Source organism: Cygnus olor, chromosome 19, assembly GCF_009769625.2.
Source record: "Cygnus olor isolate bCygOlo1 chromosome 19, bCygOlo1.pri.v2, whole genome shotgun sequence".
Lineage (NCBI taxonomy): Eukaryota > Metazoa > Chordata > Aves > Anseriformes > Anatidae > Cygnus > Cygnus olor.
Window position 1 is genome coordinate 6,439,872 of NC_049187.1, and position 23,581 is coordinate 6,463,452.

The 23,581-nt window shown below is 42.8% G+C and overlaps 1 protein-coding gene across 45 annotated transcripts in view; it reads right to left on the reverse strand.

Moving 5' to 3' along the window:
• The window catches only part of FNBP1 (formin binding protein 1), a 99,863-nt gene that overhangs the window by 71,698 nt on the left and 4,584 nt on the right, over window positions 1–23,581 (reverse strand). For 22 of the 45 annotated variants that reach the window (XM_040531541.1, XM_040531517.1, XM_040531507.1 and 19 more), the window contains exon 1: window positions 429–576. The exons of 15 other annotated variants lie outside the window; for them this stretch is intronic. In XM_040531541.1, coding sequence (XP_040387475.1) covers window positions 429–539 — 111 coding nt within the window. In that variant the 5' untranslated portion in view covers window positions 540–576. Of the gene's footprint in view, window positions 1–428; window positions 580–4,015; window positions 4,142–23,581 lie in introns of those variants that run through there. 8 more of the 45 variants (XM_040531547.1, XM_040531545.1, XM_040531543.1 and 5 more) reach the window with 6 other exon arrangements.

Here is a 23,581-nt window from a genome sequence, read left to right on the forward strand (position 1 = left end):
TAAATACCCGGCAAGGCAGTCCATTACCCACAAGTTTACATATATTCACACACACTCCCAGCTTTGAAAAGGGAAGTCTCAGGTAGGGAAATCCATGCACCAACCCCCTGTAAGCAAATCAGACCACTCTTCTCAGATGTGCTGTACTGCTAGCAAGAAACTAGCTTGCATCTTACTGTAACCCTACCCAAGAGGAAAGGTCATAGCTTCCCATTAGGAAAGAATGCCCTTTGAGGAGGATCGCGCCCTTTGAGAGAATTCAAACTGTGCTAAGTGCACGGAAAGACACCCTGGAAAAGCAATCTTGGTAGTGGCTTGTTATTTTCTGAACAAAAATCACCAGCAGTACAAGCCTCTTCCACCACCACCCCCCTCCTCCCCCCCCTCAGGCTCTGTTCTCAGAGCACCCTTTAAAGTAGGAAAAAAACCTGAAGATGACTCCAAGAAGCTAACACGGTCTGCTCTGTGGTCCTTTGGATCAATCTGTTGGGCTGTTTCAGTGGCCTCGTTATGTCACGTCTGGAGAAAGAGAACTCCATGCTGTGCAGAGGCAAACACACCGTGCTGCTGCTGTCTGATACACCGTGAGAAGATGCTAACTTTCTATTTATAAAGTGAGGAAAGAAACTTGTGTCCTGCACCGAGTGGTAACTAGAAGAACCGTGACCAGATGAAACAATGAGCACTAACCTCTGCTATCAGGCAAGGTGAAATTTAGCTCCTTTCTGTAGATTTTGCTAAAGATAGAGTTTCTGTCCTTTTCCGGGCATTGAACAGTTTTGGCCTGAGTGTCATTTCACTGAACTGCCAACGCCCTGCAACGATGTGTTATACTGGGGTCATGTGGCCCACCTTCAGTTCTTTTCTGTGCTCCTTAAGGATGAAATAAAGTCGGTAAAATTGAGAGAATGAGATTTCAGAGGAAAGAATGCAGCCAGAGGGGCCTACAACATGCATGCCCTCCTCGTGTCCTGCATCTGCTCAGCAAGCTGAGGGTAGGGAAAGGCTCTACATTAAAGCTAATGAAGTGTAACGACAAATGAGGGTACACAGAATGCTTTGGTCATCAAAGTGCAACCTTTAATTTACAGAATTCCCATACCGCCAGTACGTGCGATCAGTACAAAACCACGATTTCTAAAAGGAGTTTTTTTTACAGTAATCATCAACAATAACATGCCTTTAAGAAATTAACAATTTTAAAGATTTAAAAGGCATTTAGTATTTCCAAAGTTTGTTACAAAAATGCATTACTACTTGGAATCTGAAAAGTTAAAAAACCTCAACTATTCCGTAGAAAATTTGGTCTAGTTTCAGTATCATAAACAATGAAGTCTTCACCCTTCTCCATAATAGACTGCTTCCCATAAAGACATTTCCCATAAGTAGGTTGGGAAGGGAAAAAAGTGAATACATTTCTTCGAAAGACTCCCAGTACTTCAGTACTACGTTTCATCTCAGTCTTCACTGAACTCCAGAATCATTATATTGCATAAAACAAGCACTTAAAACAAGTAATTCCAGTAAAAAAGGTATCATGAAGAGGTCAGAGCCAGCAGCAGGTCAGCTAGCACTTGGGCTAACTTAAGCACTTGTAGCACCAGGTGTAAGCAGCTTCTTGTACTCCAACAGCAAAACTTGGTGAGGGTTTCCAAACACGGAGCTCAATAAAGGTATCAAGGTCCCACTGAAAGCAATTGGGAGAAGCTGGCGACTGGGAAAGCATCTATGCTACGGCTCCACGGCGGTGCTCAGCAGCTGGAAGTTGGCTCAGATACCTCGATGAACTGCTGCTTCAGCTTTTCATTTCAACCTGCACATCCTTCTCTGTTCCTTTTTGCAGTCTTCTCACCCTCCTACTCAGAGGGCGTTAGAAAACAATACATTCCACAAGGCCTTAGCACTCTTCGAGAAAAGTGAGAAAACAAGATGAGAAGCATGGCGTGGTGCTCAGCTCCCACCAGACCACAGGGCGGGGGGACAGAAGGGCACTTTGCGCCTGTTTTCTGTAAACTCAAATGTTTTCTAGAACTGTTTGCTACTTTCCTCTGACTCAGAGGCCTGTTTGCATATAGAAACGCTCCTGAGCAAAACACCACAGTGACAAACGAGGTGCGTGTGGCCGCAGCCCCCACGTTACCATCTGTCCTTCAGCCTTCCAGTGGGCCAAATCGCATCCTCCTCCACTTTCAAATCCCTGTGCTTACTCCCTGTGGTACCAACAGCTCACTAAAGGAGACACAGAGTCCTGAAGGATGGTCAGGACGCGCACATCATGAGAGTGCTCACACAGCTGGGACTTGCTCCTCCGTTGGACCCCAGCAGCTCCCACCCATGGTGCCGCGCGCCAGCACAAACGGCGAGCCTCCGCCGAGCGCCAGGGGGCCGAGCGCGCGAGCTGACCCACCCGGCTCCACGTGGGCGGACAGCACAGCCTCCGACTGCGAGCTGCCACAAACAAACTGCGTCTTCGCATCTGTTCAGTGCTCAACATCTTGAGCAGCTAGATAAAAATGTAAACTCAAAAGAGAAGAGCTTCATCGCTAAGCTGAATGGGAACTGGGCATCCAAATACCCAGAGGGCTTTGAAAATTTCATTCCTAAGGCAAAGTGTTTCTGACTTTGTTTCTGTTTCCATTAATTCCCTCCCAGTATTTTTACCCAAATAACCTCATGCTCACGCATACTTTCTGAAACTCGGCTGCAGGCTTTTTACACTGACAATGCTTAAAATGGAAATGGTCCTGCTATTTGCTTTTCCTCGTTTCAACTGCTACTTTAAGCTGTCAAATTCCCTCACTTCTCAACTATTCTCCCGAAGTCACATTCCCCAACAAAGCAAAGTATTTTGGGAAGAAGAAAGTTAGCCATTAAAAAAACCCTCTCTCCATTCCTAAGCCACAAAACATGGAGTACAACCAGTTATTGAGCAATAACGTTATTCATGTGGCCTTCAGGGATCAGGTCAGTAAGATATTCCTAATTCTTTCAAGAGTGCTTTCATCTATTGTGAAATCATTCAGCTCAGGGCTCATTCAAATCCAGGAATGGACGAGACCTTCATTTGTCACCAACAAACCCAAAGGGGGCTACAGGAGAGCTGGGGAGGGACTCTGTATCGGGGGTATGGTGGTAGGACAAGGGGGATGGCTTTAAGCTAAAAGACAGTAGGTTTTAGGTAGGAGGAAAATCTTTAAAGGAGGAAAACCTTTACTCCAAGGGTGGTGAATTTGAATGCTGCAAATTCAGATGCAGAGAAACAAAGCCTTTATATTTAGCATAATCCTCCTATATTACTAAATCCTGCAACATAAATATTTTTAGCATTTAATAATCATGGTTCTCTTATTAAGACTTTCTACTCTCTCACTCTCCAGAGAATTCCATTCCATTTACTCCAGAATCCACTCTCATAAAAATGTATATTAGAATAGGGGAATTGAATGTTATTTTGTTATTATTTTTTTTCTTCTCCGGTTCATACCTTTCCCTCCCCCATTCATTTAAAAAGAGGAAACGTCCATTTCTATAGAAAAAAGGAATTAAAAATCAAGAACATTACAGTATTCAAATTCTAATTTACTTTCTTTTTTAAGTCCATTTCAAAAACTTCAAATTAAAAAAAAAGACTGATGAGCCCTGCACAAGCTCAGTTAAGTCCCATATGGCACTATGTAGTGCTAGCAGAATACGACAGTTCTGATACACAGGTTCTCAGACCTACAATAAAGCTACATGCAAACGTAGCAGCCTTCAGGCAAATTAATAATGCAAAACAAACAAACAAAAACCAAACATGAAGTACAAACTACCAGTGCAAGAGCCTTCAAGAGAGCAGAGAAGAGCAGAAAACGCAAAAGCACTTCAGCATTTGTTGGCTCAGCCACTGCCGGCGAGAGACCACGTCCCACACAGAACTTGTCAGCTCTCGGCAGTGAAATCCTCAGCTAACGACAACTAAACAAACATCTGTGTTGATCCACGGCAGGCATTTAAAACAGTACCGGACACTGACCTTTGGCTTCGAGCAGCACAAATAAGGAGGACTAAGAGCACCAGGGAAGACAAACCGACGAGAAGGGGAGAACATCTCTTTTTGGCTGACATTGAAGTGGTGCTGTGGCTTTACCGGCTGCTTTACGTGGGTAATGGAAGGATTACATTAGTATATCCGGTTCACACTGATAAAACCATTTATGATCACATTTTTCCTTCTGATTTCCTATTCATCCACACTTTGTTTCACTTTAACCTTTAAGTCTTAAATTCTTCCTGACCTTCCACCTTAAACAGACATATTTCCACCTGAAATATACGGTGAGCAGCCCAGAAAAATCCAATCTGCTCTCCCCACCTCCATTTCCTCTTAATCTCCCTCCCTTAACTCATTTTCCATAAAGACCGAAAGGTTTTTATTCTTTTCTCTCTTCTGATTCTCCTCAGAACTTGATCTAGACAAGAAAAATACAAACAAAATTCCGTGCTGCATTTTTAGACAACTGAGTGCGCCTCAAACTTGTAGGGAAAAAATCCCACAAATCAAGAGTGGAAACAGATTACGGTTTATGTTGAAATATCCTATATGTTGTTAGATAAATTCACCTCTAATTGTCCAATATTAACATTAGGAATTAAGCAGTCTGCCTTTCAGCCTTGAGACGCTTCCAATTTTCGGCACTTTGCTGAAGCTGGAAAGCAAGGTAAATTGCAATGCTTGTGGCAGGTTTAATTTGGGGTTTAAAATAATCTTGCCCCAGCAGGGCCCTGTGCAAAGGGTGGCAATGGAGCATCCCTCTAATTGCTCCTGAGACCAACCACACACATCCCCACCCCAAAAAACACCTTCCACAAACTCAAGAGTGACCCCTCCTGCCAATTAAGCAGAAGTGCTGTCTCACGTGCAGGTTTTGGCCACCCCCTAACAGAAATTTGACTGAAGACATACAAGAGGTACTTCAGAAAAAGCCACCGAGCCTACAGCCCATGGGCCAGCACAAGGAAAATCGTGGTCCCGCTGAGCTGCGCCAGGTCCAGGAGCACAAGACCATCAGGGTGCACAGGGAGCAGGTTAAGCTGTGCCATCTGCCAACCAGACCCACCTGCAGGAAAGCTGTGCGGGTACATCCCCCACCCACCGCCACGCGGAGCTCGTCGCTGTACCAGCAGAGCTTTCAACCGGCTTTCAGAGAAGTGATTCACAGCACCAGAGCACCGCAGCAGGGAACAGGGACCATGAGCCAGCCCCAGTGCCAAACAAGACCTGGCAAGGTCTGCAAGCAGCGAGGGGAGGGAGAGGCTGGAGCGCAGCCCGACCCTTCGCATCGTGACCCACTTTGACACCTCTTACGGGAGTCCTGGAGAACCTGACACACGGGTCACAGGAGGCAGCCTCCCTGCACGAGTACAGCCGCTGCCGTGGCTGCCAGGTGCCCGTGCTGAACGGCAGAGCGCCGAGCTGCCAGCACGAAGCTGGGGGCGCTCCCTGGGCCAAGCCATGCAGCTGCGGGCAGCCCTGCCTCATCCAAGCACAGACGCCTGTCCTGGTTCCCAGGGCTGCTACAGACTGCCTTTCCCAGCAGAGTCCACAGAGGACAACCCCAAAGCCTGCATCGCTGCCGTCCCTGTATCAAACTAAGGCCTTCTGCTCCCCCGGCCCGACGTATCCTGCAAAGGATGTGGTAACGCAGAGCTTGTGGTGCTGCTCTAGCAGCAGGGCAAGTAACAGGAAGGAAGGTGCGAGAGGATGTGCCATCGGAGAGAGGATGTGGTCGCTGCTGCAGCTTGCAGAAGGTGCTGCCAGAGGGGAGACAGCAGAGAGCAGTGATTAATTCTGGGGAGCGGGACAGGAGGACGTGAACAGCTGAACCAGGGTGGGACAGACCCGATGAGCAACAGGCGACTCAAACAGCAACTGACTCAAGGATACCGGGCAGACTGGGACAGTGAGGCTGTCCTTTTGCATGCAAGTGAAGAACAGGAAGTCCAACTTTCTTAGAATTGAGATTTTTGAGGTGAAATTATGTAGGTTACGTGCCCTGGCTGGCACGTAAGGATGACCATAAGTCCATCCAGCGTTATCTGCCATTATTCAGGCAGCTTTTCATTTTTATTCAAATGATTACCTAAAAAGGCTGCACCGAGGCATTACAGACTCGACACAAGTCATCTGCTGTTACCAGTGGGAAGATGTTTCAAACAAAAGTTGCATACAGCTCTTAAAAGAGGAACTGTGCATCTTAGAGGTGTCAAAATGTCCCATTCTTGAAAAATGAACGTTACACTTTTCTTCGAATACAGAAAAGGTAAGGCTTAAAAAGCACCGTTTGCCATGTCCAAGGATACTTTTCATAGATGACCACGCTGCAGCAGCGACTCATTTCCCTCAAATAAGTGTATACATTTTGAGGTTTGAGGTACCGCACGAGCTTGCCACAATGAGAACCATCTGTCACAAGCAGACCGCTCAGCAATGAACACTTCTTTTTCAAGCACACAGTTCTGCTTATAAAACACACGCAAGAAATCCCAGAATGGGACAGAGTTTTGTTTCAAAATATAGCATAACGTGCAAATTACAACCCAGGATATAAGAACGCTCTTAAAGATCAAAATAATAAGACCTCAACTAATGCCAGAAGTAAGGTCGGAAATACCAGCATTTTAGTGGAGGACTGCATTTCAACCCTTTTTCTATACATGTTCAGTCACTTAAACTGAAGACAAACGTGCACACGCCGCTTCTCCTTTTGGTGGTACTAGTGCAATTCATCTGATTTATGCGGACTTAATCCCAATAGACACGGGGGCAAACAGCAGAACTGGGACCTTAAAATCCAGATAAATTTCTTCGGACTCATTAGCTAAGCAAAGCCTAAGCAGAGGCTGGTAACTACTAAAATCTTCTGGGGCCCAGAGAAATGCTGCATCTCTATCATTAGCATTAATGATACCCATGAAACTCATTTAAAAAACAATGAACCAAAACAAACAATGCTAACCTCTTCCTTCTGCTCATCCTGGGGGAAGAGGAATGGGACAAGGATTCAGTTTTGCTGACAGTATCCAGAGCTGCAGACTGAAAGCTGCAATGGCCCACAGGGATTTGTCGTTCTGGTGCGTGCGCTATAAACAAGAGCTTTGAAAATGAGCAGACTCCGGCGTGTATCGCCCTGCCGCTGGGACGGCATAAATCAGGAGGCGCAGCACAGCTCCACATCGGAGCTGCCTCCCTCCGGAGTTGCAGCGTGGTAACAATGCTAAATACTTGTTGTTGTTGTTCCAGTAAGATCTTTCAGTTGACAATGTCGCAACTTCTCACTGTTCCGCAGCACCATCCCACTTCCCTGATTTAATACACAGCCATTCTTTTATTCTGAAGTTATTTCAACAAAAGCAGTTTTAAAACTAACTCTCAGTAAATCTGCTGGTGCCTGCCTATGCCTCTGGATTAACTGTTGACTGATTTTCATCCTCTTTTTTTTCCACTGCGAATCTCTTCCTTAATAATACCAGCTGTTAAAACAAAGATCAACAAGATCTCTTGCCCACACAGTTCCCCTTTGGGCAATTGTGTACTGATTATTAAGAGCGAACCATGCAGTGTTCCTGCTCATCACACGGGTAGCTACAATAGAAAAACAAACAAGTGTGCTGATACGCTTTAAAAAAAGACACACACACAAAGGCAATTTTGCCCTCTTACACAAAATCCTACAGAGTTACAATATTAGAATCTTAACCACAAGAACAGTACTTCAAATTGTAGTAGTCTCTGGTAACATTCTGGGGAAACAAAACAGCTTCTTTGTAAACCAACAGCACGCAGGATGCATCACATAATATCCAAGCAGCTCTGCGCATCCTCAAAGCACATGATTTGGTTATCAAACCTTTTCTGTTATAATCCCTGGTGTAAGCACAGAGCTGGACTTCAGGATCAGGATCAATCCCCTTCTGTTCATTGTCTTTGAAACAGTTATATTATGGTGGTGGTCTTTTATTTTTTTATATAACCACTTAAAAAAAAACAAACAGTGACCATGTTAAATTTAAGAGCCCTGGATCTCTTTGTCTGAAGGTGGCCCATATGGGCTACATTAATAAGAAAGTAATGCCTGGTATTCTCAACAGCAAAACCCCTGATCTTCTAATCTCCATAAAATAAATCACCTGTCAGGTGCAGAATTTAGAACTGAGCATGGCTTAGGTCTCTTTTCTATACGGTTGCTAACCCTAAAGATTTTTTATTTTATTTTTCCCCCAAATAGAAGAGCCCTTACTCCTCTTTGCCACCGCCTCTGGCTGCGAAGCACTCTCAGGGGCGACTACCAAGCTCCACTGCAGGCCTGGGCCTTCTGGGATGTTTATGCTGAAGTTTGGAAAAGAAGGATGTTGTAAAAGTCGCTGCAATTTTGTTCAGAAGGAGGCTGCTGCCTACAGTCATTAAATGTTTTCTACATGTTTTCTTCTGTTTCAGTTGGAGCAATGGAGGTATCTACAGTCAGAAAGCCCCCCTTAAGTGTGTCTGCAGCCCTGCCCTGAAGTTCAAATTAAACGTGAAAAATCTCTTAAGCTAACCGTTCCCTCCTCTCTTTTCCAAATTAAATGGAACTAACACCTGATAAAGACTGAAGTACTCCTTTGCAGATGGGGGTTCAAAAAGCGTTTAACATCTGAAATACCAGGCCATTACAAATACAGCCCTAGATTTTTCAAGGACCACTTCAAACTCAGGACCAAATAATATTACTGCTTTGCCTTAAGCATTTCTACCTACCATTGCATTCCATTTATAACCCAGAAATTAGATCTGGCGCTTCTGCTCTGATTCAAGAAATAGCTTGTTTCCAAAACAGGAGACATATACATCTAAATCAGAGTTACATGGGAGTCAGGAAATCTAACACAATGAAGAGAATGACACTTTCCCTTTTTGTAAGAAAGGGATTCTGAGTTCACAGCAATTTAAATGCCTGCAGAAACAGGCATAAGGCCACCTTAAATTTTATACACAAAGTTGATCACTTCAAAATTTCTTAACAAACTGTCTAAAAACGCATTTCATATTTCGGTATTATCCACTCCCACACTCCACGGACTACAGTCAAGCAACACTGGAAAATAACAGATGAATTCTGGAAATAGACCAGAAATAGAAAGTAAACGAGTTAAAGAGAAGGCTGTTTTCTTTGAATGCACCCATTGGGGTTTGCCACACCGTTTTTTAAATGAGCAAGAGCCAACACTTTCTACAGCTATGAAAACAGCAACCAAGCCGTTTAGCTAACATCCTGATAAATATTTTCCTATCACCTATTAGGTTTCTCATCCCAACTTTTTAGATGATAAACTCTTCAGAAAAGGGACTAACCCCTGCTGGACACTGTGGAACTGCAGAGCGAGGCCTTTTGTCTTCATTTGGACACCGACATTGTTCCAGACTGAGCCCACCTGCACAACATACCCAAACCTCCAGCTGGACCTTGAGGTGCCCCTTCTCCCCTGCAGAAGATGTGATCACCCATGCAGTCACAGACCCGTCCATGTTCAGCTAACTCAGACATGGCCAAACCCACCCTAACGTGCCAACTGTACCGCTGACATCTTGCTAGGGATCACAAACACCCACCTACGTGTCAGGGCATACATTGCTATCTGTAAATAAGGACCCTCTGACAACTTCAGTGACAGCATATTTTCCTTTGGAGGGAGAGACCGCGTACTCATTCATTCTCACATGCTCAGTTCAATTCTTTTTCTACAAAGCTTGTCCTCAGGTACTGTAGTACAACTCACATTAATTATAATTTGAGCTCATTTTAAGTCAAAGATTAAATCTGAAGAAAAGTAATCACATTTCCCTTCGCCAAATAATCACGGTATGAAGCCTCTCTGAAACCACCCTGCCCTCCCCAATAGAAGCCTCTCTCAGTTCAGCAATAAGATCCCAGCAAAACTAAATGAATGCACCAAAGTAGGTGGAATAAAGAAGGGGAAATACTGTGCAAAATGCTGACCCACCAAAAGCACACAAAGCATTTGTTCAGTGGTGAAAACGAATAATTGAATCAGAGGCAAATTACCAAACAAACATCAATTAAATTACATGCTACGATACAAAAGAAGGTTCTCCCACGCACATCTTGCCTTTGCAGAGTCAATAGCACAGCACGCACACAGCCAAGCTACAACCTTCTGTGGATTGTGGCTGAGCCATCGGAGCTACTCGGTCGAGGATGCTTGAGATTCTCCGAGAGGCACAAGTCAATTACAAGCATCTAAAGAGGTAAATGCAACTCCATGGCACCAAAGAAACATTCATCCAAGCAGTACAGAGATCACGTCACCGAGCTTTGTAAAATAGGAAGAAATAGATGTTTCCTACCCTACAAGCTTGACATTCATGGAACACGCAAAACTAGAGTTTTGTAACCCCATCATCTTCCCCATCCATGTACAAGAAGCGCCTGCTGACCTGCTCAGAGCATTTGAAACCAGCGATAGCAGCAGCAAGGACCCTGCCAGTCTTGTGGCGGCCCCATGCTAGCGCTGCCTGCACACGAGGTGCTGTACACATGGTGCCGACACCAGGCTCGGCGACAAAGCAGCGGCAAGTGGGGAACCACAGCACAGCCGGTGTGACCAGGTGGTTTGCTGCCTGTCCCACAAAGCATCTCTAATAAGGCCGCGCTGTGAGCCCCGATGGAAAATGTTCAAGCTCAGTCTGCTAGCTAAAAGGTAAACTGAAGTTACAGGCGCTAGGAAGTAAGCAGGGCAGCAGTACTGACCGAACAAACCTAGCCTGGCAAAGGGGGGCAATTCAGCTTGCTTGATCTTAGGTCCTTGGGTTCAGACAGAAGCGTGGGTATTTTATAACATGTGCTATACCGTGACAGCGACACCAGGGTATAGGTGTCAAGCTTTCAGAACACTTGAATAAGGATGCATCATCACACCCCTAAAGATTCTTTACTAATGTAATTTTGATTATCTATTGATCTAGTTTTAAAGGCATAGACAAGAAATAAAAACACTAGCCAAATTAAAACATTTGGAACAGCAGTGCAACAGAGCTTGGATGAAAAGCCACATGTCTGTCACACCAGTTCCCCCACCCCATCTTCCGGGGCTACGTGTTTGCCTAAATCTATTATCACTGAAATAAGTATCAGCAATAAATGTTTTGATTTGATTCAATTCTTAAACACGCAGCTGTGAGAGCTTTATATCCCATTCTGAACAGTCAATTGCTACGACCTCATGTTCGTCAGACAGAAGTACTGCTGCAGCAGGTAACAAAATTATGTTTCACCCATCTAGGTAACTCTCACTGAAACGTTTGTGTTAAATGGATGCTTTGATTTAGAGATTGAAAACCTCCAAAGTAGAATTCTTTTAAAAAGTCTAAAACTTTCTGAAGCTTTAAAAGTCTGTTCACATCCTTCCTGTCCAAAAAGTGCCAGACAGAATGTTTTTGAGGGAGAAGGAGGTATTGGCATACTACACACACCAGTTGTACTCTGGCATTTAAGCCTCAACCTGCAAGCCTAAAATGGCACCATGGGAAGTACACATAAAAATATCAGGTTGACTCATTAAAACCACATTATTTTAGTTTACCTAAACGTAAAGACAACCACTTTGTCGACATAAATCATAAATCCTAAGACTGTCTGTTGAGATTAAATGCTTATTAAAAAACGTGCAATAATGTATCCATGGGCATTATATAAAAGCATTAATGAGCCTCATATAATAATGAGCTATACAATAAAACCTAGAGCACAATGAAACTCCAAAATCACTAATACTACGAGGAAAAGGTTCTTACTAACTTTGCTAAGCACAACATTTTTCAAATACAGATCTCGAAATTCTTTATAAAGCTGGTAAGGCTACAGCAAGTAGACAAGAATTTAAAACTCTCTTTTAAGGAGTTTAGAACCAACAAAGCTCCTGGTATTTTAGTGACACTGCAGACTCTTGTAACACTGAAGGCATTTACAAGTGCTAGCAAATTAACATGCTGCACCAACTCATTTGGTGAACAATCTCATTCAGATCTTAAGCTGCTTGTCCTGTGTTCTGAATGTGTTAGCAGGCTGAAAAAATCTGAGGCGCCAAAGATATTTTCTGAAAGGGTGCTACAGTTTTTCAAGCATAAAGCAGCTTGCTGTACTTTGGACTGATTACTGGGACAGCGATAAAAAGCATTCCTTCCTGAAGACAAACGAAAACAAAGACCACCACATGAATAGTGACGTTATTAGTTACAGGACTAACACAAACTAGGGTTCAGCGTTATTAAAATTTTCATAATAAAAGTAATGGGAGAGCTGCTGGTCCAGTTCTGAGCCAGCAGTGTAGCACACTATATTCTACAGGAGCATTTCTTAGTGAATTACTTTCCTAAGACTGTCACAAAAAAGCATGCTATGCACAGAGCACGTGTAGTGAAATCTTGTGAATACAAGTACACCACTACACGATGCTGGTTTCCGCTCTTCTCATGTTCTTGGAAGAGCAAGTAGAGGACTATCACAACAAAAAAATAAACAGAGGGGATGCTTACATTATAACGTGATAGCTGTGTTGTGTCCTACCATAGCAATAACAAACTAAGAAGCATCAGAAAGGACAGCAAGCACAGTGCTGCTCTTCCTACCACTGCTGTGGGAGGAAATGAACAACTCTTCGCTCTGGTTCCAAAGTAATGGATTCCCCAAATCTGAAGTCCGTCTGGCGCAAACAGCACCCACAAGTTGTATACAAATCTCTTAAAGTTCGCTTCCCCATACGCCCGCCATTCAAAATAAGCAGCTGATAACACGGCAATGACGCCAAATTCCGGCAGTTCGTGCATAAAAATACTGCAGACAGCTCAAGAGTAGGCTGGCGTCTTGCAAGAGAACCAGAAATTTAGGCCAGCTCATAGCTACGCTCTGCCAGCAGCAGCAGAAACAACGTGACGTGCAGAATACCACGTCAGTCGCTTTGGTCGCTCTCTCCTCAAGCAAGAGGAAAATTGCAGCCCACTTCCAACATGACTTCTGCGCACTTGGTTCTACAGCAGGAGCCTGCACGCTGGAAGGTGGCGACCAGCTCACCCCACGCAGCTGCATGGGAGACAGAAGCCGCCTTTGGAACGGCCAAGTGGGTACTCACCGTGCAACAGCCTGCAAAGAGGGATAAATGCTTCTTACAGCCCGTTATTTTTGAACAGAGTCTTTTAGGCATCTTTCAATTACTTTAAGGAGTAATTAATGCCATAAGTGAAAACATTCTGCCCTCTCTTCATCACCCCTACACAACTTGACAAGTCTAGATGAGGAGGCTTAAGCAGATGCCATTAAATATTGATGTTATTTTTTTTTCATGCCTATTTATTTGAAGGGAATTAATTACAGTATTGGAAAAAATCATTCTTTGAAATGCAGCTAAGACACATGCAGACTTTTTAGAGCATTCAGTGAACACAGCCGTTCTAGCAAAGTGAATCCACTTTAGGAATCTATCAGCATATTCTATTGATTTTCAATATACAAAGATACAAAGTAAATAACCTATTTTTAATGTGTGACTTTGTCTCAGTACAATAACTATTTACTAATTTACAATATGGTAACACATGAACTTTCATAACAAATACAGGTGCATGAAAAATTATTTTTTCCCCAAGCCAGGAGAGTCACAAGGAAAAGGTTAGAAAGGTTTGAGCCCTGCGTACCAGTTTTATGTCCTTAAGTGACACGTGCTGCTTCCTTCCCATCTTCTTCATCTTTAATTCATGTCACACAATCTGCAAGATAGGGCCCACTAAAAGTGCTGCATATTTGTGATTTCTTGTTCGCAAGGAATTAAGAGTTGTTAGAAGTATGCAACAAAACAAAAGCCTCTGCAGTTCCTGCATAAAGTCTCCCCAGAATGATCCTACAGGACACAGAAGCAAGTTGCTACTGGCAAGTCTCTTTCCAGTGCTCTGGATTCTTATATTCAAAGTCAATTATTTCTATTTCTGATGGAATATATCAACTGTCGCAGTCTGTAAGAGGCCTTCCTTCATCAAACATGACACTTTCTGACTCAGAACTCAAGTCTGCAAGGTTATCACACCATGCTTTTGTTGACATTTCTGGAAACATACATTGCAAATTCTAAAGTACATGGTGACTTGAGCTAATCTTAAGAGTAATGCAAGAGGAGAGACACAGAAAAAGAGTATGTTTTAGTATAAATAATCTACTCCTTGAAATAAAGGCATGTGGGGAGACAACGGAAGATAATGGGATAGTAACAGAACAACCGGCACTGCTGCAGAACATCAGAAGAGAGAAATTTTACTTTACCAGAGCTCAAGACTGAAATGTAACGCAGCATCTGCGTGTAAAAGTAGAAAAGAGTTGTAGTGAGGATAGTAAAAACACAAATGCTTTAGAAAAACATGCCTGAAATGAGACCTAAGGTTCTGAACACTACTCTGCCTTGCAAAGACATTGATGCAAACAGCAACAGATGTTCAGAGAGCAGAGTCAGCATTACTAAACTAAGCATGATGATCTAAATTTCTTATTAACCTCAGAAAAAAAAAGCAAAGAACGATAAAGCAAACAGACACAACGGGTACATAAACAAAAAGATCAGACCTTTAGCTCTTATCTACACTAAAGTAATTGAAATTACTCACATGAGTAAGGGATGAAGAATAAGGTCCAGTCTCTTATGTGACTTAGTTTATCAACGGCTGAAAATACAAGCCATTTCTAAAGAAACAGATATGCTAATAAAGACAATCTGAGTAATGCTCTACACAAGTGCAAACATAATGCAAAATGAAACTTATCATAAAGGCTTCATATTAGAGTGATAGTAGTAGCAAAGTAAAAATAAATCCCATGAGTTTATCCTCTCCCTGAGATTAAGAGGCTGTAACTTAAGCAAAAATAATAAGTTTCACTAGAGATAAACTCCCCAAAGGTATGTATACTGTTCATGTCTTTGCTTCCTTGCCACCCTTAACGTTTCTATTCAATTGTACTTTTCTGTCTGGCCTGAAGAAAATCACACGCCTTATCAATTTTAAAAACAGTTGTTTGAAAACACGTATCTTAACGTAGTTTAATATTTATACAACAGTAGTTAACGTTATCTTGGGACGGGAAGATCAGAAAAATATTATTTTTTCTTTTTTTTTTTTTCTTAATGTGAAGACAAAATGTAGAATAAACATCTTTCAAATCTGGACTTAAACACAAAGATCAGTTACTTACTGCATTTTAAGAACAGTTTTTAAATTGATTGTTTAGTTGAAGTGGAATTCTTAGGTAAACCAAACCATCTATCTTAGAAAAAAGACAGAAATCTAACCTCGATACAGCGGCGTTCTGTGATAGGAGGTCTAACTGTCCTGCAGTAACCTGTATCACCTCCCACTGTTAAAAACAAACACGTGCCTGCCTTCCTCTTCTTCCCCTTTCACCCACTACATTTTGTTGCCACTTTGCTGGATTGAAAAGCACACGAGCACAGAAGAAACATCCTCGTTCAAAGAAGCACAACAGGAACCTCCTGCCCAACCTTTGCCACACGTGGATTAGACCTACTGATCTCCACACAGCAACTGGAGCTGCTGGGCACAGCTCCCTGAACGTCCCATGACTCCCCAACTATTTTATAACACAGGGACAGACCATTTGAATCATCTAAAAATATGAGAGAGGATATTGACTTGAATCTACTAGACGTTTTATCCGCCAAGCAGGGGAAGAAAGCTTGGCCTCTGAACCAGGGGAAGAGGGAGGGGAAGAGAAAGACAAATGCATGCTTACCTATTACACAGAGGATGAGGGGAAGAACGGGAATTTCTCACAATTTGCCAAGAACATCCCCTCCCTCATCAAGGACAGTGAGGTCATTCAGACAGCACCTTCCACTTAGAGTTCGGAAGCCAGAGCTTTGGTTCAAAGGTTCAATTGAAACTCTTACTGCCCTTAGCCAAGAAACAGGAAGTGAGGAGCTCATTTTTCCACAAATCCTAAAGTTTAAACCCATTTCCCAAATACTGGAGTTTTGGCTGATAAATACAAATGGGTGGGCCACGAACCAGTAGAACCAGGGAAGTTTACGTTATGGTAAGATACCTTGGCAGAGCATCTCTGAAGCCCGAGCTCAACGGAAGACAAGAAGAGAGCATCCACCAGCTTCCATGAGGGACTTTCCCCATATCTTCACAGGCACGATTAACAAAGAGTCACTCTAAAATAGTCCAACTTTTACGAAGTCCTCAGGTCTTTTGGATGTATTTGTTCTTTTATGGAAAGGACCTCAATGTCCTGTAAGATGGGAAGCTACTGCTTACCTGGTTTGGAGAGCAGACTGCAGTAAAATGAGACAAAGTGGCCAAGAAAAGAGGAAGACAGAAGCAATGTCATATGCTCTACTCCCCCCGCTTTTTTTTTTTGGATTACTCATGTACACAAATGACATTCATAATTATTAGTATGTGTATTCAGCAAGGTTACTCACACATTACAGTTAATTCTTGCTTATGAGCACTTAATATACAGAACAAAACTCAGTCATACGATTCCATTCCTCATCCAAGTTAATGATAGGATTTCCAGAAAAGCTGAATGCAACCATGACATTTTTACCCTCAAGAGACTCGTGTAATTGTAGACTCTGTAAATACACACAAGTAAACACAATCTTGAAATGCTGCAACATTAAAATGTAATACAATATGCAGAGGTACCCACATTTTCTCTGTAGTGACTTGTAAAAAAGAAAGGTGTATTCCCTGGCTTTCAGATGCTTAATTCTACTAATTTAATATGTGACCATACCTATTTTTGGAATGACTATGGAACACAAACACAAAGGAGGGACAACAAATTATTAATGCAATGCCATGAATAGAGCTTTGTAGTTCATGTATTTTTTTTTCCCTTTTCTTCCCTAAGAGAATCCGAGCATTAAGCCCTGTACCACACAAAGAAAGTGTATTAGTCGTCTTCTTTAAGGGTGATTTGTGCCTGCAGCTTTTTTTTCTTTTTGTTTGGGGCTCATTTTCTGACTATTTTCAAAATTCTCCTCATCCCAGAAAGCCTCTCGAAGTGCATTAGGGCTTACACATTAGTCCCAGACTGTTTAATTTAGCCCTAATACCTTGAGGAAGCTTCAGGATGGATTGTTGCTATTCTGATTAAGGAATCAATCTCACCCCCTGCTGCGAAGGTTGAATGAATGCCTTGCCCCCAGAGGGAAATCAGCATTGCTCCACTGGCCAGCAGCTTCCAAACACTGCATACTCGGATGTATTATGAAGACAGAAAAACACACTTAATTCTTTCATTCTGATTTTAAAATACAGTTCTGAATTTCCACTATTTTGACACTTAAATGAAAAAAAAAAAAAACTCTTCAAGAAGTATGGATTCTAGCTTTTTACCACCCCATCAGTGTTCCCGATTTTTTTGTTCCCAGAGATTAACCCACAAGCAAACCACAAAAGATAACCGTACCAAGCCAACAAGACGTTCAACACTCAAGTCAATGTAAACATTTATACTTATATGCCTGAAAACCATACATATTGAAGAAAGTTTTCTGACCCTGCATGAGTGGAGTGCACAACTTTGTCACATTGTTAATAGCTGCAAGTATTAAGTGTTTCAAATCAACTGCTAATAACCAAGAGAAATATTTATATTTGTATTGTTTAGCCCAGAAAATGTTTTTCTTAGCCGGAACAATTCAACACACTCCCACAAGCAATATTGTCACTATTACACACCAACTTTCTAGTCAAGACTAAGTATTTTCAAAGAGCAGCACCAAGAGTGCAGATGCAGTCTCCAAAGATCCCTAAATTAGGTGCATGTGTTTCCCGACAGCACATCTCTTGCAAAAGTCGTCTGCTTCCAACAATTATAGCTTTCCTATTTCAAGATAGTTTCATGCCAATCATACTGGAGCTCTGGAAAAGGAGCTTTCAGCAATTTTATACATAATACTGGTATTAAGATGACAGATGAGAATCAGAGCAAAAGCCACAACGGGAAAAGAAAACAGCCCCCAGTCACGTAGAAGAGGAGGTGCAGAAGCACTCAGAGCTCGTATCATGCTGCACCAGGAATGGATGCGTGCTTCCCGACTGCTTTGTTGGCCTACTTCACTGCACCTCAGAAGACCGTACACAGCCACAGAAACATTATTTTGCCTTTAAATAGCTAGGATTCAACCCTATCCCCCCCATTCCAAAAATAAGGCTGTAAATCCCCAGGGCACTGATTTAAATAGGAAGCGAGTCACACGTATCACGTGATACGCATTCTCATTACCTAAAGGATAGATAGGCTGGTGCATCTGCCCAGCTTGCAGTTTGGGTTTTCAGGTAAAAAGCACACAAGGGTGATCTTTAAGCACGCCTCGATGACTGGGGGTGGGCCGTCCTCGAGGAGGATCCCATGCAGCCTTTGGGATCATCTGATGACAGTGGCTTTGAGAAAAGCAGCACTGAAATTACTAACCCACACTTGCACTTCTGAAACACTCAGGGGTTGTGCACACCACAAGCTGAGGTACAGCTTTGCTACACAGTCTTTCAGCTTTTACACGTTAAGAACATACACCAGAAAGCATCCTCTGCGCAACACGGATGTTTCACACTTCAGAGCTGTAAGGAAACACAGGCTCTCGACCAGCACACCCAAATCCTTCCTCTTGCCCTTCTGTCTACACTTCTCCTGTGACAACATGAGCAAAAGCATCTCAGACACTAAGACAGGAGAGGTGAAAAGACATTTATGTAGTGCTCTATCACAGCCTTCTCTCTTTGTCCATTGCCAGCTTTCCTTTCACTACGGCAGAATCTTACTTACACATTCTTAATGAATGCCACTCCTATACGCTCCACATTTGAGAGATCAACAGCACTCATGAGGGCAAGAAATATTTCCCTTCCTCTTTTAACTTCTGAGGAAACACACTTTCATTCACTCACTGCTACGTGCTGATCTTTTTTTTTTCTTTTTGCAAATACAGAATAAATGACTTAAAGTAGTTTGTTTGTTTTTTGCTTTAAGAGAAAACATGATGCAGAGTGAAAAACAGTGTCTATATGTATTTAAAAGTGATTTGCTAGACAGTTCCTCAGACCTTTCTGCACAGAATGAGTGCAGAAAATGAAAAAATGAGTGCAGGGTGAAAAAACAGCGTGCGTGCTTCTGGATAAAGCTCTCACTTGGGGATGCAGTCAAATATTCTCTCACAGTGAGTAAAGATGCAAAACGCAACCACAGAAGTCAGTGTGCATACATTTAGACCAGTAAGTCAACTCTACTTAAATATTACATGGAAAAAGCCACACAAAAATTGCAACGCTACGAAGCCAAACATGCAAAAGACAGCTGCTAGGTCCCTCCACTGCTCGTCTTTCCTACATCTCATCTAATCTTCATCCTTTGCCCCACACTTCTTCCTTTCCATTACTCTCTCTCCTGATCCCATCACATTCTTGGCTTGTGACTGCTAATGTACTGCTCTGTAATTGTGTGCATGATCTTACCTCGCTCTCCCGGCCCTACCAACCCTACTGTCCTCACACGCTCCTTAGATAAGTTGTCTCCCTGTTCCTGGTTCCCAGGCCTTTTGGTTTAAACACCCTATCTCCTCCTGCTGTTCATTTGCCCGGTTAGCCCGGCTTGTCTCAACCTCCCAGGCTGGCAATCAGAACCTCACACACTGCCAATTCTAATCGTCTCTCCTCCAGTGACCCCATTCCCATCACCCCTGGCACATCACTGCAACGCCAGGAACAGTTCCCAGGCAAACAGCTCCACGTTTCCGCACCCAGTTCCTACCCGGAGCTCTCCTCCCCCTTCCCCACCACTGCAGGCTCAAGCCCGTTGCTTCCTCTCTGCCCACAGCATCTCCTCCCCTGCAGGCGAAGGTGGCAGAAGAACCACTGGCATTTTGCTCAGCCCCCGTATTGCTCCCTCGCTGCCCACCACCTAGGGCAGATGAGCAGCTGACAGACCTTCGCTGTGGCTCGGCACAGCCTTGGACCCTCCTTGTGACCACACAAAGTCCTCCCAGGCCAGAGCACCTTGCTCCCACTACGACTGCCAAAGCCTTCAGCACTGCTATCTCCACTGAGTACTCACAGACTGAAATTTTTCCAAAGACTTGCAAGCTTGCCTAATTTGGGCAGATTTTCTCAAGACCGGCAGAAGGCATATCCCTGTTCAAGAGCTATTGTTTGCCAAACTTCAAATCCTTCCTCCAGTGAACGCGAGCACCGCAGCTTTCCAAAACCAAAGAGGCATTGCATTTAGCATGTGCAAGACACCGGCCCTGGTAACAAATGAATAACCCTGACTAATATAAATAAAAAAACTGTGAGGTAGGCACATAGAAAATGACACCCTGAGCATGCCAACTTGGAAACAATGTTAAGCCGCAGAAAATAGAAGATCCTAGCAGAAAGTGTTAAACCACCTTCATGAGAAGAGCCACCGGCTCAGTCTAGAACACAGGCTAAGGGAGAAAACCGTGCAACGCAGCCCATAAGCAATTTCCCAGAGTTAACAGAAGCTGAGCAAAGTCTCCAAGAATCCAGTTGGTTAAAAAAATATTCGCAGTATCTCTGCAAGACAAATATTCTCCTGTCACATAGATAATACTCCTTTATCTGCATATCCACAGGCTGAGTGCAATGCAAGTAAAACTTTTGAACTACAAAATGAGTAACTGGTGAGAAGAATTGTACCTGCTGTTCACAGGACTGTAAGTGTAAACTCTGCAAACTTCCCTGTCCTTCGGACACAGAGCTACCAGCAGCACCCGCCTCACCAAAAGGGTAGAATTCAAGGATTTCATTTGTTCTTTTTACATCTTTTTAAGTACCAAGCAGAAACACTTGACAAATATTGAACAAGAGACAGCCAAGTGACACGTATTTGAGATAAGAAGCCTACATTATTTCCCCTACAACAACAACAACCCACTATGGCTTTCTTTATGATTATGGGCCATGGGAATGCCTAGGTAGCTCACAGGGGACCACCCTTCTAAACCAGACATGAATTCCTGGGAGGCTCCATTTCAGAAGTTTCATTCCTTTACTTGGATTTTGAAGGTGGCTGGGGGATTGCTGCTGTTCTTTTGGTTGTATTTCCAATTAGATCGAGCCTTCCCCACATAAATAAAGGACAGCATTGCAATAGGACTCTTTCTCTGCAAGCTTTACAACACACGCGGCTACTGCAGTAATCAGCAAGGAACCCTGAATAATCAGCACTTCAATTCCTGCACTTTGCACTGCTCTATACTGCAGGTAATCTAGAAACCCCATCTTGACTTTTTTCCCCCGTTTTTAGATGCAAGGAGAAACATTTCACCAAGGCCATCCAGACAACAGAGGCAAAGCAATCATGTAAAAATTCCAAAGGGATCCAAATCACCCCCATCACATCTGCTTGAGAAGACGAAAACTGTCACATCCTGTACATAGATATGTGTACATAAAACACATACAAGATGGAAAAAAGTAGTGGATTTTAGAGCCAAAACTATTGCTTGCAAAGGAGAACTAAGACTTCAATATGTCAACAGACAACAGTGTTTTTCCTCTTGCCAATGTAACTAGCTCATTGTTTAAACAAAGTGTGAAAAAGAAAAGTGGAATTTCTAGGCGTGGAAGGAAGAGGAGATGTTTCATCTGAAAAACATAAGATTATGTTGAAGGGGGAAGTTATTTTAAAATATTTATATGAATGCTAAGCAAAATCAACAGAGCATTGGATTTTGGTGGCTGGATTAGATTCAACGCATAACCAATGTCAGAAGCACTATTTCAAACAGGATGAAAATGAGTTTCCAAAAATTCATTAGCAGGTTACCTTTCCAGCATCAACAACAAAGGCACTCATGTAAAGTGCATTATTAAGTTACAGTCCAGCAGCGGCTCCTGCTCTTCATGTGGAGCATGGCTTTTGAAATTCTGCTTTAGCAGAATGTTTCACAACATGAGTAACACTAATGAGCTGCAAGGAGTCCAGAAAAACATTGTCTCATGTTTGACTGCTTTCCCACATGGTTCAAGAAAGCGGGGGATCTCGGGCAGCCACAATACAGATGGGACCATTCTGTGACTGGGAGGGAAAGAAGGAGATATTCTACAGTCTTGACTCATGCTGAAAGCTCGTAAATCCCCTGATAGTTAACGAATAGGTAGAAAATACAAGAATAGGCCAGTGACAGAATTATAGAAGTCCTTTCTTAAAGCAAAGCAGAATTGTAAATGAAATTACTCAGACACACATTCAAGACCTAGCGACCTCTTTAAAAACCAGAAGGGAATCTTGCTACTCAGTGTGCCTGGAAGCACCACAGGCTGCGTGTGGAAGCCCTGCAGCACAACCGGCTTCGCTTAGACTTCTGAGAGCAGCAGGAGAGCTCCCCCCAACACATCTTCTTACCGAATTACTTTTAAGATAAGGAAAAGGACTACAGTAGCATTAATTTTAAAGTACACATACTTACAGGCTGCAGGAGCCTGAAATACCATCCTGTGCTAGGCAAATGCACCGAGGTGTGTATTGCAGAATTAAGATACTCTCTAATGACTCAACATCTCTATAAACAATTTCTTACTCAGTAATCTACATATACAGACTGACCACTTAAAACAGACAGTGATCCACCGTGAAATAAGAGGGAGATATTCGTGTCAGACATTTTTGCTACTTCACAGTTGTCCAAATAACTATGCAGAATACTGAGCTAATGAAAAGCATACTCTGCTTTGAAGTGCCCATCTCCAGCATTCTGTACACAACTTTTACAAAGAGCCTTGGAATCAACAAGCCGAAGTTATAAATATGATGCATTTACTCCTGACCTCAATTTTTTGGTGGTTGTGTGGTTTTCTTTTCCTCCTCCTTTTTTCTTCATCAGACTCTCACTATTTACTTTTAAGGTACCTTACTCTTGGTCACCCTGCCTTACATATTTTTGTAGGTCAAATTCCACCAGCCTCTTTGAAATATAAGAAAGTTTTAACGTTATTAAATGAAAACCAAATTTCTACTAAAATGCAAAGGGAAATGGGGCAGGGGCACAGTTCTGCCTCTACGAGTTGTCTGAATTACGTCAAATAAATTGTAACAACTCACAACCAATTTACAACAAAACTCACTTTTCATAAAAGCACTTGCCATCACAAAATTCTATCTTGCAAGCAAACCATCCAACCACCTTTGAAGGTTAGACCCGCTACCTTACATTAAGGAATCTCTAATTATGAATTTGGAGAGAATTAACTACAAGTAACCTTGCTTGCTAAACCACTAATCTGTGCCCTTGTCCCATCAGAGATCAGCAGCTTTTCCTTTCACAGAGACTGAAGGTTAACACCCCAAACCAAGAGCAATTGGGTGTGAGGGACCATGAGGACACAAAGATTTTTATTTTATGCACTCAGCTTTCACTGGTGCATACAGTGATTTGGCAAATAAATACAAGATTTGGCAAATAAAATTAATAATCCAGTGCATCAAACCCAGATCCAGCTCTGCAGATC